This window comes from Protopterus annectens, chromosome 2.part2, assembly GCF_019279795.1.
Source record: "Protopterus annectens isolate FY-2018-M chromosome 2.part2, PAN1.0, whole genome shotgun sequence".
Classification (NCBI taxonomy): Eukaryota; Metazoa; Chordata; order Ceratodontiformes; family Protopteridae; genus Protopterus; species Protopterus annectens.
The window spans coordinates 164,455,378-164,474,030 of NC_056730.1; the positions used below are offsets into that span (position 1 = coordinate 164,455,378).

The window sequence follows — 18,653 nt, forward strand, 5'->3', positions numbered from 1 at the left end:
AAAAGGTACAGTGATAACTGAAGTCTCTTTGGTCCCAGCACTAAGATCCATTACCTTTTCAGATTTCAGTTCTGGAATTTGTGAAAAGAGAAATTACTTAGTGGAGACAGAAAATATCCCTGAATCCAGGCCACCCCTTCTCCCTTCCTGCTCCAAAGCGGTTAGTCACCACAGATACCTCAAACTTTGCTGGGGAGCAGTGTCAAGCATATGAAAGTGCAAGATACCTGGGACGACAAAGACAGACACTTGCACATAAATGTACAAGAGATGCTTGCCCTAATCAAGGCACTCAACTCTGAATCACCTTTGATCCCTCAGGCCAACTTCAAGTTGTTACAGATAATACCACAGTGATGTGGTACATAAACAAACAAGGTGGAAATCAAATCTTGTCCCCTGTGCAGTCTAGCAGTGTTAGCATGGGATATAGCCTTAAAGCACAATCTCACTCTACAACCTTCCTGCTTTCTGTCAGAGCAAGTTTGTCTGGCAGACAAGCTGAACAGGACAAAGGCAGACCTTCACAAATGGAAATTAGATCAAAGGATCCTCCAAGATTTGATCCATCTGTGGGGAGTTCCTTTTGTAGACCATGTTGTCACCTCTCTGAAACATTAGCTGTCAAACATCCTCCCCAAGACTCCGTACAAAAAGGCCCAGAAGACAAAGGCCTTTTCTTTTCCTTGAACAGGAATGTTCCTGTATGCTTTTCTACCCTTTCCACATATATACAGGGTATGTCTGAAGATTCAGAAGGAATCCCCCAATATCATTGTGAAGACTCACTTCTAGTCCAGTCAACAGTGGTTCTCCCTTTCTTTGGAATTGGCCAGGGGCAATTACCACAAGCTTCCTCACAGACTGTATTTAGTCACACAAGCACAGAGATGTTTGATACATCTCGACCACAAACAGCTTCAACTGTCTGCCTGGACAATAGGTCTTAATACCTTTTAGGCACCTGTTTACTGAGGACATACAGCATATATTAATGGAGGCAAGAGAACCTGACACTAGAAAATCATATATTAGCAAAAGGAAAAGGTATTCTAGTTGGTACCAATAACATAACAAACATCCATTCAGGCATAGTTTTTCTCTGGTTTTACAATATGTGTGTGTGTTTCCTTCCAGTGGCCTGTATTAAGCTTCTATCAAGGTTTATTTGAAGGTCATTTCAGCATGTCTGCCCATGGATCCCCCTCTTTCAGTTCATTCCCATGTCAAAAGGTTTTTGAAAGGTGTATTACATAAGAGACCTCCAAGAAAACCTTTGGCTCTTCCTTAATATCTTAATTATGTGTTAGAGAAGTGAACACTTTCTTCTTTTGAACTAGCTCATCTGGCTGACTTGAGGTTCTTAACATGGAAAACAATTTTACTGGTTGTTCTGACCTCTGCAAGAAGAGTATCTGAGTTGTACCCTCTTATGGTGGATCAGCTTTATCTCAATTTCCACAGAGATAAGAGTCTTCTTGAAAACTTATCCTTCTTTTATGCCTAAAGTGGTATCCAAGTTTATTATAGGCTAAACTATCCATCTCCTTATGTTCTTCCCTGAATCTAAAAATGAGGAGGAAAGGATACTTCATACCATGGATGCTCATCAACAACTTGATTACTATCTTGACAGAACAAAATCTTTCTGAACATCCAATCAGTTGTTGTTTTCTTTTGAAGGTAAGAAGAAGGGAAAACCTGTGCCAAAGCAGATTATTTCCAAGTTCTTGTCTTGGGCTATTACCTTTTGTTATTTCCAACACAACAAAACTGTTCCAGACAAAGGTCAAGGCACATTCTGCCAAGACTTGGTCTATGGCTTTTTGGAAAGAGATTGGACTCAAAGTATTCTAAAAGCAGCAACTTGTTCCTCTGTACATCCTTGTTCAAAGCACTACAAGATAAATTTTCTGCAGATGTAAGTCAAGCTTTGTTAGGATCATTCTCCTTCTACCTCCCAGTTGTTCTAAGCTATGGTAGTCTACCGACATAGCTTAGGTTACTGCAGTAGTGACTGATACAGCTGTATAAGTAAACTTACCATAACAGTAGATGTTCGAATGATCACTGATATATTAGCTGCTCCCTCCCTCCATCCCCCAATTATTTTTTTTTTTGTATGTGTGTTTTTTATGCCAGGGTATAGACATTTTTTGGTCTTAGCAATGTCCTCTCAGACTCAATCTGACTAATGGTTTGAGTATGTGGAAGGTACCCAGAAGCTTTGGAAAGTGGTTGGCTGTTATATCTTATTGAGGATGTAATCCATATAGCTTAAGCTGCTGCAGCAGTGATCATTCAAACTGCTACTGTTATGATAAGTTTACTTACACAAATGTACTTTAATTGTATGTACTTTGCTTAGTTAGTCCTTTTCCTAGGAGGGTGGAACATAATGTATCCCCCACCCTACAGAACTTCCTTACTGATCTCATCTAATAGTCCTTTTGGGTATCCACATTTTAGAAATATACCTAACAATTTCTCCCTCTCACATATAATAACCTCTTTGTCTGAAGCTATCCTCAGTATTTTCTCCAAATGACCTTTCATCAAGCTTCTCTTGTATGTTAAAGGGAGGCAACTGTCATAGTGGAGGTAAATGATGGAGAATGTTGCCTTCCCATAAATATTACAAGAAAAAACCCTTTCATTCTCATAGTCATCACATCCAAAAAATCTAAAATTCATAACTGTCTTCATATGTGATCCTTAAAAAACTAGTATTACATCCAATGTAATTTATAAATTTATTAAATGTATTCACTGGGTCATTCTATCACCTCATGACCCTTTAGAATTCCCCCACTGCATGTCAGAAAGGTTTGCAAGTCTGGCCAGTGTGGTGAGGGGAAGAACATTCTCTTTGACAATGCAAGCCTCAGGGGTCAGAGAGAAATACAGGAATCTATGAGATTTTGGTTGAGTTTGAATAAAATGAGGAGGACAGAGGATTAATCAGGCCAGGGCTAGTTTAGATACTTGTTGAGGAATGTACAGGAGTGACCAATAATGAAAGAATTATAGGAGTCTACAAGGCTTTTACAGTAGATAAATGGCTGGTAAAGTAGACACAGGCACATATATGGCAATATTTATTAGGGGAAGAGAACAATATAGAAGAATGGACTAATATTTGTAAATGCTCAAGGATAGCCACTGGGCTGAGAAAGTTCAGCATTTTTGCATAGAAGTGCCTGCACAAGTATTTTTATTCAGTCAACAGACTACACAAAAAGATTCCCAGGGTTAGTAAAGGATGCTGGAGATGTGGCTTAGAGGGAGCAGGAGACTGGAATCCTAATTTTTGGGAATGTGATGAGTTAAAGCAATATAAGAGTGATCTTGGTGTCGATATATAGAACCTATCGAATGGGAGGTAGCAGTTCATTAGAAAAAACTTGCCTCTTAATTAGGTAGATATTCAGCATATTCCAAATCATAAGCCTTAATTCTCCTAATAATTACTATGCTAGTACTTGCAAGTGGAAAAGTAATCCTCAGCCTTCAGTAATGGAAGTAGTACAGATATTGGAGAAGGTGAGAGGGCTGGAAAGGAAAATTGAATTCAGGTCATTGAGCAGGTTACAGAGGAAAAAATGGGAATTATGAGAAGAGGTTAATCAGGAATTATGAATAGAAAGTCTCAAAGTTAGATAGCTCATAAGTATGGATGGTATGAAACTTTACAGTAGTGGCCAGGGTGTTTAATTTAAATAAGCACTGTATTGTGAAAGTGTTATATGTAAGTCCTGTTATTGCATTGAACCTAGTGTATATTGGGTGAGAGTTTATCATTTTGTTTGTTTTTTTCCTCTGAGTATTATTGGTAAAGCATTTATTTCACAGGCCAGTTGCCAGAGGCAATGAAAAAGTATACCATGCATGAGGACTGCACAGTTTGTATTGAAGTTGTATTTCATTAAAGCAACTTTAAAAAATGTGTTGATCTGATGAGTGAGAAAAAAAGATGACATTTTAATACTGCTTGCTGAGCAATGTGTTATGGACATTATCTCAGTGCTTTCTGTTTTCTATTCCAATATGCAGGACACCAGTGTTTGGTGACTGGGGATTTAACTTTCATCGAGATAAGCTCATGGAGAAATGGCAAAAGATTCCCAGTGACACTGACATTTTGATAACTCATGGCCCCCCTTATGGTAAGTGAGGAATTTATTTTTATATGATTTGATTTTTGCCATTCTCTCAAACTCACAAGGTCATAAATAGGACTTTTTATGTCTGTGCACACACACACACACACACACACACACACACACACACACACACACACACACACACACACACACACACACACACACACACACACGCACACAAAGTCATAAGTCATTTGAACATTTTGGTAGAAAAACACATATAACTTTTATTTTTATATTAAGGCATTCTTAAGAATTTATTGTATTATGTCATTAAAACTGGTAGGAGGGATTAAAAAAAAATTATACCATGACCCCTGATTAATATTCCAAAACGTGCACGCTGATTGGCCAGCGTGCACATTGTAAATCAACTTATACTAATGGAAAAATGTCCGGTCGCCCGGACTTTTTCCATTAGTATAAGTCTCTTTTAAAAAAACACTGTCTCGCTATGTTAAAAGAGTTTAACATAGCAACACAGGTTTTAAAAAAGCAACGGAGATCTCTGTTGCTTTTTTTAAAGCTGTCTCGCTATGTTAAACTCCTTTAACATAGCGACACAGTGTGTAAAAAGCAACGGAGATCTTGCTTTCTCCGTTGCTTTTTTTTAAACCTGTCTCGCTATGTTAAACCCATTTAACAAAGCGAAACAGTAAAAAGCAACAGAGATCTTGCTTTCTCCGTTGCTTTTGGCCACAGCTTTGATGTACTGCGTAGGCATGCGCAGTACATCAGAACTGCCGCGGATACCAGACAGCTGCGGAAGGGCAGCAAAGAGGCATTATACAATGCCATTATTTAAGAAAAGTAATTATTTCTTTTCTTAAATAATGTCATAGTATAATAGCAATAACCCACGCCTGGGTGTGGGTAATGCGGGATTTACCCACGGTTGTCTTTGTTTGGTAAACCACGCCAACCGTGGGTAAATCCTGCATTACCCACACCCAGGCGTGGGTTATTGCTATAATAAACAGGTACTAATAATCACCAGGATGGTGTTACTGGAAAATAAAAAAATTATCCAGAAGCATTCTGAAACTTGATACCAATAGTACCTTATTACCTCTGGAATGTCTAGTATTTCCCAGTACCTACCATGGTGTATTATTATATCTAGAAAATGGGCAACCATATTGTTTTCTATTGGTATTGTTATTTTTCTATACATACATGTCATTTTGATGAGAATAGCCCTGCTGCTGTAAGTACAGTATTGTCCTAAAAGAGTTAATATCAGGGGAATGACTAAAAATCACATTTTGAACTTTGACTTCATATTGATGTCACCACCAGTATTAAAAAAAATAAAGATTTCCCATAAACACTTAAAAACACAAGCATCATTTTCAGCTGCTGTCCCCATAACTCTACAAGTGCTGTTATTCTTAGGTATGTTTTCTATAAATATACAGTTTTACACATTCTGTATTGTATGGCTCGTAATTTTTCTGAGACACGAGTTCAAAAAATCATCTGTCTATCAAGTGTGCCCATCTATGTCCTTGCTTAACTTAGCTGTCAGTGAAATTAGAAATAAAATACCTGTTGGCTGTCACCTTTATATTGGTGTCTGTTCTTTTTAATGATTAAATTCATAGATAACAGAATAGAGAGATGGAGGCATGGACTATCCTGCTACATTGTAATGCAGTCATTTCCAAACAATTTAATTGTCACCATGTACTTGTATATGGCAGTGGTATTTTTGGGATAGACATAGTTTGCCATCATCACTGCAAGTGTAGCTATACTACTGCAGTGTCACTGCTCATATCCATTTTAACAAATGTCTCAAAAGTTGGCATAGTTACCTTTTCTTAAGGCCATATATTGGTAATGACTGCTAAGTATCTATGTGGTAGATACTCTTTGTTTTTCAGTGCCACTTCAGAAGGTAATGAACTTGCATAAATCAAAAGCTTGAAAATAAGGCTTTGTATTAAGGAAAAAAAGAAGGCCACTAGCCCCTCTCCAAAAGTCATGGCTAGCAAAGGCAGAACATGGCAGCATCAGGAAAAGCTTCTCTGGATGTTAGAGGGATTCACTGTTATTAGTAGGCTCTGTTGTTTTTCTTCATGCTGTCCCATTGCATTAATGTACCCCTTTGAAATCCTTCCTAACTTGTGGAGGATTGCCATTCTCCAAGACCATTTATTAACAAATTGTATTGCGTAGTGTGGGCTGTGCTTTACGTTCTAGATCTGCATTACACTTCTTTGCACATTGATGCCTACATGCCATTTGTCACTGATGGCAAGATGGCAGCTTCAGCTCTGCATTCCAGTTAGTTGGCCCAATCTTGGTACATATAGTGTCATTTTCATTGTGGCACACTAGCAGTACATACCCTCATGTGATGTATTTGAAGGCTTATGTCTGTGGTTCCCCTCTCTGTTTGTTTTTTGTCATATATACTTTCCATATTATATATTTCAATACTCTTTAGCATGGAGAACTCTAAATTTGTCCCCCCACCAGAACAATGTTTATTCTTCAGTAACAACTTCCAGACTCCCTGCATACTACAGATGATCCTACTGTGAATACTAGATCAATTCTTGAATATATTATGTAAGCTAACATTAGCAGTTTATCATTTCAGTCAGTTGGCTTGACATTTCAAAGACAAGCATCTGGAGAAAACAGGCTCAACAAATGTAAAATAAATAAATAAATAAATAAATAAATAAATAAATTTATTTCTTCATTTATTTATTTACTTTACATTTGTTGACCGGGATAGTCCGACTGGATGCAAGTCCATTTTCAGTAGAGGCCCAGGGTTAAATGGATGAACATACCACATGTATATGCACACATGCACCAGAGGCTGGTAGCCATCTAAAGTTACACAAAATGGAGGAGCTGCAAGCAGGAAGTGCCAGTATATGCATCATCCAGAGCTGTAGTTATTGATAAGAGCAAAGTATGGCACTTTAGCCTGTACTGGATACAACCTGGCAACTCTTGTGGTCATAATAAAATGTTGTAAGCCATAATTTTATGAAATAGAGATGATCCAGATGCTTTATCTTCTGGAGATTTAATAATAACAAAGAGAACTAGACGTGACTCTGGAGCTAGGATGATTTGCTCATTGCAGCAGCATTTAATGAATCCCATCCATTGCCTTTACCCTGACCATTTATACTGTTTCTAACAGTTCACCTGTCTTTTGTTACCATGTGAAGTCCAGGGAGTCACAGCTCCTCTAAAAAACCCTGTGTTATACTAGTTGGAAGGGTGCAGTATGGATGAGCTGTCATATATGATAAAACTGCTGTAAGGAAAATGGACCTAAACCTTTATTTTAATTTTAGAGTTTGATTATGGTGATTTGGTTGCCCAGATTGACTCACGGCTCCCTTCCTTTTTCCTTTGTTATTTTATTCATTAAACAGATAATCCCACTGGCACATCTTTTTTCAGAGACAACACAGGAGCACTGTCTATTGGACCCGACCCAGTTTCAGCTTCATCAAGGGCAGATGCCTTTTTTTTGAACTTGCTTCTTCTTTCTTGAAACAGTCACCAAGAGATGAGGAAGGGAAGTCCATAGTCCATACCTTGACCCTTGACCTTTGCCTGGCTAACCCACCCCACCTCGGTGAAAAAAGATTACCAGCAGTTGCTGGCACTATGTCAGACTCCAAGCCGTCACCACGTGTGTCCACCACAGTCGGTCCTTGGCCCCTATCTATTGTTCGGCATCTACAGAAGTACAGGTACAGGCCAACATGGAGGACTTTTAGCTGACAAGGTTTGCAGGCGACTGCAAAACTGGCCATAGTGAAAGGAAGGACGGATATCCTTCAGAAGAGAAGAAGGAGGAAACAAACAGTATCAGACCAATGATCGAGTACAATGCCCCATCGGGATGTGTATCTCACCCGACATCTGCAGCAATTGGAGAGAGACCCAAAAGTTCCCAAAGGATAAGGAAAACTCCAAAGTCTGTGTATGCATATGCCTGAAGAATCAAAGAAGTCTAGTTGCATGTTCAGTGCTGACATGTCAGAGGTGAGGACACATGTGCCTGATGTATGTGGCCATGCGGAATTAATGGACATGGACCACCTCCAAAAAAAAAAAAACACCAAAAACTACTAGAGAGCAAATTTAAATTATACTTAGCACGGATATAGGATGGATGTGCTGGAGGGATAGATTTATCACCAGAGACTCCCTATCCTGTGGAATAAAAAAATCCCGGTCCAGAGTATGTAACTTGTTCACACACTAGGTGGATGGATTTAATGAATACCCTGTCGTGACTGTTACAACACCACAAAGATTTCCTAGTATAACAAGGCATAGTGACACAATTTTCCCTTTGGTTGCTTGAGATGAGAATTCTCATTTTTTATTCCTCTAGCATTTTTGCTCAAGGTTTACTTTGCTCAGTTTCTCTATGCTCACTCCTTATTATATAAACATATTTGGTCTCAAAATGTGTACTTCATTTAAGCTCCAAAATTACAGCATCCTGGAGAAAGAAGTTTATTTATTTATTTTTTTTTCATTTTTCTGAAGGAACCCTCTTTTTCTGAGTTGGAGTGGCCTTAAAGGGAGAATAAGTAAAGGGTGTGGAGTACAGGAGTTTTTTTCTTGCAGAAATGCTTATGAGTGAAGTATTGTTTTGTATCAAAATGCATTTAGCTTAAGTATGCAGTTAGACTATTTGTGAGTAACAGTTAATAGTTCTCATGCTAGTATAGTTAGAACTTGCACCCTTTGGTCACACATCATGGACCCTGCTGAGACATTCATGTCTGAGAATATGAAACACTGAAAGACAAGGATTGGATCTGAACTGCGAACTTCTACTATATTTCAAAATCATAGAATGGTGTTTGGAACAGGGCCAGCCTTAAGTGGAATGGTGCCTTCGGCAAAAAGTGCCGTAGTACTCCCCCCACACACACACACATTCCTTAATGCCCCCCCCCCCCCCATCATGGCCTTCCCACATCATCCAGTTTACTTTTTCCTACACTTGCACATATTTTGCCTTTTTCAGGCTTCTTCTGCATCCTTTCAAAACATCCTAACTGGGCCAAACTGCACTGTATAACTGTGGCGAAAATAATTAAATTGGGCCTCTGGGTGCCCCTAGGCTTCCAGATACCACAGGATTTCTAGATGCACTAAAGTGCATTTCACAGTTTTTGTCCCACCCTTCTGATTCAATGATACCCTGAAAAAATCAAGACTATGTCACTATGGAAAAAAATCAGTCTTTCTCTTCAGCTTTGCTTTTTTCCTGCATCTTTTCAGCACACTCAACTGGGGCAGATTGCATAATAATAGTAGTGGGAAAATAACTGAATTAAGCTGGGTGGCCCACTATAGCCATGTAGTTCCTAAATGCTCTGAGGTGCATTTTAGAGTATTTTCCCCACCCTTTTAATTGAGTGATGACCTGAGCAAAAATCAAGGCTAAGGAAAGAAATTCAGTCTTGTTCTTCAAGTTTGCTTTTTCTTCCTTCCTTTCAGCACACCCCACGTGTGTCAGACAGCACTTTAATAACTTTGTGCATTGTGGAAGGATTATTTCCAGCCTTTTGATTCAGTGATGCCCTAAGCAAAAATCATGACTAAAGGAAGAAATACAGTCTTATTTTAAGCTGTGCCTGGCAAAATAACTAAGAAGAGAACAAATACTTTTAAGGGTGCATAAATCCCATCTGGGAGTAAGGCCCACCTCTCTTCTCCCTCAAAAAAATAAAAAAGTAGTCACCTTTTGCATATCCCTCTAGTATTAGACTGGGATAAAGACATAAATGGCCACAGTCATGTATGTCAAGTAGCTGTTGTTAAGCATATATACAGCATATCTCCTTACTCCTAGCCCCAAATTCAAAGGACAGCCACCTTCTGTGTATCACTCTGATGCCATACTTGGACAACTCTAAAGTAACAAGTAGAACACAATAACATATTCAACCTGCTGCTGTTAGAAGAATATAGCAGCATGACTCCTTACTCCTCAAAATAACCACCCATATGTGCATCCATTATTTGTCAGGAAAGTGAAAAAGACAAAGTAATCTGTTCTAACTTGTTGGTCCCAAATAGTTCACTATCACTAGACAAGATAAAATGACCTTTTGTACACACCTCTTAAGTTTGTCAGGAAAGTTAAAAAAAATTGCAACCACACTGTTGACGTTCCCCATACAAGTTGTAACAACATTCTGCATGCACCTGCAAGGTTTGACTGCAAGTAAAATTAAAGTAGTAATGACCATACTGTCCCTAGCCCACCCCGCCCCAAGCTACAGCAACTTTCTATGCACAGCTCTGAGCAACACTGGTTTTAGACTAGCTCAGATTCAGGACATAGGCCATCACTAATCCTGTTTCAAAATTCACTTATTCAGCCCAGGTTTTAGAACCACCAGTTCCCCCGAAATTTTGAAGGTCTGGCTCTTCTGTAATGCATTTTATGCAATGTTTTTTGAGAAATAATCCCCGGGATTCATGAAGCTTGGGGCAAGGACGGTGTTAGCCTTGTGCCGACCGCGCGGCGTAGAGATGGCGCAGCAGCACCACATGCATATTAATGAAGGCGTGCTGCTGCAATGTCTACGTTCATAGGAAATGTGCGTGAGTGCAGGGGCGTGTCGAAGCGCTGCACAGAGGCATGAACATGTCGGCTGCAGATGTGCAACCTAAAATGCTGACTAGTACAGCCTGCCTCTAATAATAATATCTCCTGTCTGTGTCCATGGATACTCAAATGTATGCAAAGCATACAAGACAGTTTTGCGAACACCAAAATAAAAAGTAAACAGAAAGACACGTAACTGAATATTGAGTCCCCGTCCCTCGAACAAATGATATTTAAAACCCCATGCCCGTATTCCATTGTAGTGTTGATTGTTATACCAAGTGGAAGTGAAACACAGCGTTAGCGAGCCGCTGCAATTTGCTAAGCCTAGCCCAATGGTTAGGGTTACCACCTGTCCCACTTTGTGAGGGACAGTCCCTCTCTGGGCAGTTGTGTCTTTACCAAAACCATTATAAATGTTAAATGTCCTGCGATTGTAGGACATAATTATGTCCCATATTTTATGTAATAGTTCCATACAATATGTATTTCTGTATATAAAATACCTATATGTTACAAGAAACAGAATAAGCAACTAAACTGCTACAACAATAAGCTTTCATTTAGGCATAATACTAAGGTACTATCTGTTGTACTGACCGTGAGTATGTGTTGGCCTGTAAAATCTGATGTGTCCCGAAAATGTCCCATTCTGGTCATATGAAAAGGTGGCAACCCTACCAATGGTCAGAGCATTCGCTCAATATCTGCCCATTCATGGTCCAAGTCGTCCTTGTCAGGATGGCGCAAATATGAACGGATATTACCCAGATCTACCTACCATGTCATGAAAGATAAGTATTTGCGTGTACCTATGTGCGTGAAGTACAGCATGTGGAAGATCAAAAATGCTAGGGTAGTCCTCACAACCATATTGGTACCAGAGATATGTAGTGTACACAATGTGATCTGTTGACTGTGTCATGGGCCATTAACCAGAGAAGGGATGGATGGTGCGTGTGGAATATGGGGGTGGGGGATGACGGGTACTGTAATAATTCGCCAAGGGGAGACTGGGTTGGATGCACAATAGGTGAACTGGAGGTGTACGAGGGAGCAGTGGGTGAATCAGAAAGAAAACCAAAGAACAAACATTCACTTCTGCAATACAACCTGACAGGCCATAATGTAGAACACAATCCCACAAACATATGAACATTAAAATGTGCGATACACATGTACAGAAACGTTACCGGCACATACCCACATAATGGTCTGGCCTGAACTGAGCCATCCATCCCCAACACAACCTGGATACATAATTGAATACCCATCATCCCCTCCACAGCACACCCCCCCTTTCCTGAACGTCCACCAAAACCACCCATACTCGGGCTGCTAGCTTGGCACAGCCATATCTGCACATAGTGACCCCTACTCATATCTAGTAGGCAGTCTCACCCTAGGCAGTCTCAGGATTGAAAACTATTTATCCCTTGCATGTATAACCCTACCTCATTTTCGTAAAGCCAAAAGAATCGAGGTCATTGGTCCCCACAATTTTTGGATATCCCTTATGGCATAAGTATCTGTTCTAAACATTAGACTTGGTATCACGACACAATGTCCAGTCCTGTAGACATCTGGACACAAGTTGTATGAGCAATAGTTGTCCACAACCCTGCTCAGCCTCCAGCCGGTCCATTAGAACTTATGACCCAGGATGAAACACCTGACCATGATGCATGTCTCCCCATGTGCATTATCGGGAATATATACCTTACACATTCACATAGTGGCAGTCGGATATAGGGTGATTAAGGCACTTTAAAGCAGACGTAAATAGGGTTACCACCTGTCCCACTTTGCGAGGGACAATCCATTTTTGGGCAGTTGTGTCCTGACCAAAAATAATACAATGGCAAATGTCCTGAGATTGTAGGAAATAATTATGTCCCATATTTCATGTAACAGTTGCATAAAATAATTATTTCTGTATGTAAAATACTTAAATGTTACAAGAAACAGAATAAGCAACTAAACTGCTACAAGAATAAGCTTTCATTTGGGCAAAGAAGTAAAGTTCTAACCTTTGTACTGACCATGGGTATGTGTCGGCCTGTAAAATCTGATGTGTGTCCTGAAAATGCCCCACTTTGGCCATTTGAAAAGGTGGCAACCCTAGACATAAGCGGGTATGCAAGCGTGTATGCGTAACGGTAAGTGGCGGTGATTCAACGGTATGGGAAATGTAAATAAGCATGTAGGTGTATATGCATGTGTATGTACAAACCTATATATTTGCATAAATATATATATATATATATATATATATATATATATATATATATATATATATGAAGAATGAACATGGTCACAATATAGCAGTCATAACAAATGTGAAGGGAAACAGCAGCGGAACCCCCGTAATATTTAGTGCTGTTATATCAGGTTGGCCAGAAGTGAGCACACCTCTGCATCCCCAACCACAGATAGGATGCTAAAAGTGGAACTGACGATGTCCCCATGCTAAATCTGATTTTCAGCTAGGTACAGGGCAGTCCCGGTCCCCAGTCGGACAAGTCTAAACCCGGATGACCACATGAACACCCTGACAATCAAATACATGCATGTGCCTGGACTATAGGCTTTGGAGGTCTGAATATACTTTGAGTGAGTCAATATGTGGCAGGAGTCCAGAGCAGGTTTTACATGTATGTGTTCTGCCATATACATCTACATGGCACTGTACAGCAATTCAACATCCTGCCATGTATCACCTGTGTTGCACATGTGATGCACATGGGACACTGGCTAGCCAGATGGTATTTGCAGGGATGGATATCAACTATAGCATGTACAGTCAAAGTCAATTAGTAGGCTATATGCCCTGGACCATGTATGACTCTAGGATGAAAGGTTACCTGGCTGTAGCCGACAGGCGGGTCTCGGGGCCAGGTGGAGCAGTGCCACATAACTGATCCACAGGGTTAATGATACATTTACCATGCGGTCATCACACCATGTCTGAGTGGGGGGCGATGTGCAGCTTTGCTGGACAGGAATGCATAGTATGACAGGACTATGTAAAGTGTATGGGACAAGGATCTGTCCTGCATGTGGTGATCCTAGTACTAGGAAGGTGGATGTCCATGAAGTATGTGTTTGAGATCAGGATGTGTACGTGTAGCATGTCCAACATCACTGGGTTGGACATAGATTTATTCAGGGTATGTGTCATGCTACATAGTGGAGATGGGGAATGGGAAGGCTGGTGTAGGCCATCTGAACATGGCCAATACCCCTTAAAGGAAATATGTGATCTGATATGGGTCACATGAGTGTTGAGTATGGCCGGACAATGATCTCTAAATTCATGGTTGGCACCCTGTCATGATTAGGGTTGCCACATATGGCTACCTGACAGGTGTGGTGACATAGCTATCACAGGAAAGACAACTGCCCAGCTGCATCCCTTACACACAGTGTCCATTATGTTGCCCACTGCCTAGGTGGTAGTTCATGGGTACAGGGTTATTAACATAGGGGTGACAATGCAATATGTAGCTGTCAGATTATGGCCATATATCACACACACCTCATCCACAAAGCCTCTTCTGTATGTTGTCCACAACACTCTGAGTTGGCTATTGCTCCTAGGTCATAGTTATTTGCATACTTCAATAGACAGATGTCTTCATTTTGTTTGTGTGGTATGAACTACAATGAGGGGGAATACAATTAATTAACCCTGTCTTACTGTAGCTGGCACTGGTGTGATGTGCATGTATTATTCAGACAACTTCTCTAGTGTTGGCTCTGCCAGCAGTTCCGTTGCAAAACACTCATGTGACATAGGAATGTACATCTAATATACAGAGTGTAGGTGTAACACAGTATGGGTGATTATGTCCTATGACCTGGCAAGGTTATGATATGCAGTGCGAAATCAACCTTACTGTCATCTACATCTGTACTGCTGACATCAAATAATTTGATCAAGGTTCATGGCCTGTCAGACCAGACTCAGCTGGTAGTAATGCAGTACTTCCCATTATCAGTAGTGTCTCCCCCTTTGTGGGTTGTGATACCTTTTGGTGTGCACCATTCAGTGTGTACACAGCCTGACATGGAGCTATGTTTGACATGATGTGTATGTGGAGAGCAACTTGTTTTGCCATATGTGTATGATACAACCTGGGATGTGGACAGGTCCCATGCAGCCTGAGTGCAGCTTGTACCTGCAGAGGTGTGGGTACAGGGGCTTTGTGGTGTACATGGAAATATGATTGTGTACCTGTTGGGGGGGTGGACACTGTGTTTATGTTATCCAAGACCCTATCTGGATTGCTTATTCATGCTCAGCACTTGTTCAGAACTTGTAAGTACTACGTAAGCTACTAATTACTATAGCACCCAATCTTCCTCATTACCTAGAGGTACACAGGTTTTGTGCACACTTTTCTCTCTTGCTTAGAGTAAAATAGCTCTTGTACTCACTTTCTTCACTTATCTAGGGTAAATTGGTTTTATATTCAGGCATGTCCAAGGGTCAGCTGCCAGTGTTCTCTCCTGTCTATCTGATGAATCTGGACATCTTGAGGTAATGTAGACATTGCCTAATGTACACAGACAACCCTCTCCACCTACCACCCAACACTACAACCTGTGAGAGAGGCACTTATCTAGCCAAACTGGAGGTAAAGCTCTCTCCAATGAAGCCTGACCCTGGCAGTCATGTGGAAAAGGTAAACATTCGCACCACACCACACTCATCACATAGTCTCACTGAATCTACCCCACCATTAACTGAGAAAACTACTTGTGTACGAACTCATTAGCTCAACGCTTTCTAAAATTCATAAACACCAATGCCCTGGATCAACATATCCACACACCCACCAGGGGCAGCAGTATCCTAGACCTAGGCATTACCAACATGAATGACCGGTGTTCCATACCTGAAGTCAACTCCTTGTTAGTCCGATCCAACCATAAGCTAAACACCCTTGATATCCACATCCCGCCCCCACCCCCCATTAAGGGAACCACAGTATAATATGTCTACAAAGCCAACTTCATGATTCTTAAGACAGACGTGGTGAACTTCAATACACCCATGCAGATGGACAATCCTGTTACAACTGCTGAATCCTACACAAATGCACTCTATAAGGACTTACACGAGTGCATGGATCGTGCTATCCCAAACAGAACCAGGATACTATACTCCTAATTAAGGAAGCCAATCTGGTGGTCCCCTGCCATAAACGAACTGTACAACAGGAGGAAGACACTTTTGCAAAAGAGAGTACAATCCCATGCGTGGAGGACCTCCCTGGTCAGCCTCAGTAAGAAGGTGAGATCCCTTATAAGATCCTCCAAAGATAGCTATGGAAACAAAACCACCACTGATTCCAGTGACAACCACAAAGCATTCTATAGCTATATCAAATATCTCAATGTCAACACCCAGATCTGCTCTGAGGTACATCACAAAGGCACGAACATTACAGAACCAATTGATACTGGCAACATCCTGGCAGATGGGTTCAGTGCTACCTTTCCCCCCTCTCACCCCTAAAGGGCCCATATCTATACAGGAAGAGTGCAGAGTCCCTGTAATCACAACTATGCAGGTAAAAGCTGCACACTCTAAAGCCAATACCACAGCATCCATGGGACCGGACAACATCCCAGGCTGCGTTTTACACGAACTTCAGAATGTACTGGCTCCCCACCTATGCACCATGTTCAATAATAGCCTTGCATTGGGCTTTGTGCCCCCTGAATGGTGCACAGCAACAGTTATCCCACTCCACAAAGGTGGTGCCACAACGGACCACGGGACCTATTGCCCTATAGGCCTGACTAGTCTGGTCTTCAAGGCTATGGAGCAGATCATCATGGACCTCAGTCACAGAGACATTGGGTACCTCCAAACCTTTGACCCCTCCCAGTTTGGCTTTGTTAAGGGCAGACAATGCCTCCTAAACCTGGTGAACTTCTTAGAGACAGTTACCAAGGCATTAGATGAGTGTAAGGAGGTCCACACAGCCTACCTAGATCTCTCAAAGGCTTTCAACACCATTCCCCATTCTGGTATTATCGACATACCCTCCCTGTTGGTATAGTGTTTTTATAGTTGGTGGCTTTGCAGTTGCCCGCTCCTAGTGTAAATTTGATTGGGGACCCTCCTCCCAGTCTAGTGTCATTACCTAATTCTACCCAGTACAGGGAGAACATTTGAGAAGGCCAATCAGCTTAGTTTCTGCTACTCCTTTCTCTCTTTCCTTTCTCTTTCCACTAAAAAAAATGTATCTGCTTTTACTGTATTTGTGTTTCTTCCTACTTTATTTTGCTTTTGCGTCATCTTAAAAGTACTCAATTGTATTTATTACTGCTTGGTTTAACTCATTCTAAGCCTTTTAGTTTAAGCACTTGGGCTTCAGACCAGTTGTTTTACATTAGGAAGGTTTGTGGTCTGCACTGTAGTGGCAGAACAGGTAGCTTACATCCTTCTAAGTTGGGAACTGCTGATTGAGAGCTCAGTGTCTGTTATTCTAAAAGTGTATTAATTCTGGTTTAAGCACTTGGGCTTCAGGCCAGTTATTTTACATTAAGAGGGTTCGTGGTCTGCACTCTTGTGGGAGGAGAGGCTGGACTCTGCCCTTCTGAGCTGGGAATTTCTGGTTAAAGGCTTATAGTGCCTGCATATTTGAACTGCTTCTTACTGAAATTGGTACACCTTGTTTGCTGTAGCATAGACTAGATCCAGGCCTGCTGAATCTAGCTTTGTTTGTATAACTTGAGCACTAATCCAGGCATTCTTTAAAGTATTCAATTGTATTTATTACTGCTTGGTAGTAACTTGATTAAAGTGTAGCTATCATTCTAAGTCTTTTGGATTAAGCACTTGGGCTTCAGATCAGTTGTTTTACATTAGGAAGGTTTGTGGCCTGCACTGTGGTGGCAGGACAGGTAGCTTACATCCTTCTAAGTTGGGAACTGCTGATTAAGGGCTCAGTGTCTGTTATTCTAAAAGTGTATTAGTTCTGATTTAAGCACTTGGGATTCAGGCCAGTTATTTTACATTAAGAGGGTTCGTGGTCTGCACTCTTGTGGGAGGAGAGGCTGTACTCTGCCCTTCTGAGCTGGGAATTTCTGGTTAAAGGCTTATAGTGCCTGTATATTTGAACTGCTGCTTACTGTAATTGGTACACCTTGTTTGCTGTAGCATAGACTAGATCCAGGCCTGCTGAATCTAGCTTTGTTTGTATGCTTGTTGTGTGTTTGCTTGTTATTTCCCAGAAAAGCTAATTCCACCTAAAACATGGCTTTTCAGCGCTTCTGTGGATCCCTAGTGATATCTGCATTGCTTACTGTACTTATTTCCTTGATTCACTTGAAAGAAAGTTACTGTTTGTCGCTTTTGCATTTAAGTTACATGTAACACATTGCATTTAAGTTACCTGGCACCTGCTCACTAAAGCAATTATATAAGTCAGCACTAAAAAAATTAAAAGCACTACACCCTCACAAACTCCCCTTGAGTACCTTGTTCCCCATTGGCCCTTTTTTTCAATTATAAAGGAATTCCCAATACTATTCTAGCATGTCCAAAGGTCAGTTGTCAATCTCCTCTCCGGTCCAGCTGGTGAATCTGGGAATCTTGAGGCAATGTTACAACTGCCTCATGTACACAGACAACCCTCTCTTCCTCGCAACAAATTCCAACACATGTGAGAGATGCAACCATATAGCCAAACTGGAGGCTAAGCTCTCTCAACTCAGTACTGGCGTAACCAGTCAGGAGGAGAAGGAAACCACACTCACTACAATTCCACTCTCACACTGACCTACCACGACAGCAAACCAAACACATAAACACACAAAAACATACTCAGAGGCTCTAAATAAAAATCTGCCTA

The 18,653-nt window shown here is 40.9% G+C and overlaps 1 protein-coding gene across 1 annotated transcript in view; it reads left to right on the forward strand.

Annotated features, from left to right (window-relative positions):
- LOC122795579 (metallophosphoesterase MPPED2-like) overlaps positions 1-18,653 on the forward strand; it is a 545,143-nt gene that overhangs the window by 317,099 nt on the left and 209,391 nt on the right. The window contains exon 4 of the mRNA XM_044063827.1: positions 4,054-4,166. Within this exon, the coding sequence (XP_043919762.1) occupies positions 4,054-4,166 (113 nt within the window). The remainder of the gene's footprint in view (positions 1-4,053; positions 4,167-18,653) is intronic.